Source organism: Corvus brachyrhynchos, unplaced genomic scaffold (genome assembly GCF_000691975.1).
Source record: "Corvus brachyrhynchos isolate BGI_N302 unplaced genomic scaffold, ASM69197v1 scaffold114, whole genome shotgun sequence".
Lineage (NCBI taxonomy): Eukaryota > Metazoa > Chordata > Aves > Passeriformes > Corvidae > Corvus > Corvus brachyrhynchos.
The window spans coordinates 417,928-419,107 of NW_008238337.1; the positions used below are offsets into that span (position 1 = coordinate 417,928).

Below are 1,180 nucleotides of genomic sequence, written 5' to 3' on the forward strand. Positions count from 1 at the left end.
TCAGCAGGAGCAGCCCTTCACCTGCCAGGAGCAGACACTGCTCTGTACCATGAAGAGAACATTGCTGCTGTGGAGAGCAGCACGATTGTCATCGAGTTCCATCTGAACCCCGTGTCAGGTATGAGCAACAAGCAAAGGTCCTGGGTGAACAGGGGAAGAGTCACGCTCCACTTGAAAAGATGTTTGCTTGCTAGCTCTTTGGACAAAGGAACTGAGCAGAGAGAAAACTCTACATAAGGTGTTCACTCTCAACTCCAAATTCTCTCTCTCATGCTCCTTCTACACAAGCCCCTGCTTGGCAACACGGGGAAGAAACAGCAGCAGAGAGGCACTTGGAAAGCTGGCAGAGATGAGGTCAGGGGCCAGCTGGCAGCAGAGCTTGCTTCTCATGGAGTTCAAACTCAGCTGCTCATATCCCACAAGGCGAGTTACCAAAACCCTGAACAGCCACATCTCAGCTGCCTCCTTCTTGAAAATGAATTGCAAAAGTCAAGGTCACCTGTACAATATCCTCTAGTGCTTTTCCTGCCTACAACTTTAACAAACCATGCCAAAACTGTGAGAATAAGGTAAAGTCCAACCTAACACAGACATATTTAATTTCAGTTCCCAAGAGTTTTAAAAAACAAATATAGTCAAGAAGTATTAAAATATCATCCCAGAAAGCAAGAAATAAATCCAAGTTGGGTATAAATGAGCCCAGTTTCAGACACTTAGGTGATGTGAGGGTGCAACTGATGTATTTATGCTTCATTTTTAACACACGGATTTACACCTTTGCTTAATCTCACCTTCAGAGGCACCACTTGCATCAGAATGGCAAAGTTGGTGAGGTGGTTGCAGAGACACACAGAGTAGTTGAGGTCCCCGCTCTCACGCACACAACCTTCATTAGACCAAATGCCGGTTCCATTGCTGCAAAGCACAAAAACCAGAACATAATCTCTGTCAAAAAGCATCTTCTGTAGGTTAATTTGACATGCATTGTACCATAAAGGAGATAAAAAGGTCTGGAAGCCATCTGAGGCTGGAGACCCCACAAACATTGCTAGTGTCTTCTCAATTCCATCATGAAAATAGTCAAGGAAAATATTCACTCGGACAAGGCACAGATCAGACGCCTCCATGAATGTCTCTAGAGACTTCTTCCCAGTTTTATAATTAATGAAAAATAACTACA

At 44.2% G+C, this 1,180-nt stretch overlaps 1 protein-coding gene across 4 annotated transcripts in view; it reads right to left on the reverse strand.

The window, feature by feature from the left end:
* The window catches only part of ADGRD1 (adhesion G protein-coupled receptor D1), a 137,901-nt gene that overhangs the window by 60,067 nt on the left and 76,654 nt on the right, over nt 1-1,180 (reverse strand). For all 4 annotated transcript variants that reach the window (XM_017734747.1, XM_017734746.1, XM_008634004.2 and 1 more), the window contains one exon: nt 792-915. In XM_017734747.1, the coding sequence (XP_017590236.1) occupies nt 792-915 (124 nt within the window). The remainder of the gene's footprint in view (nt 1-791; nt 916-1,180) is intronic.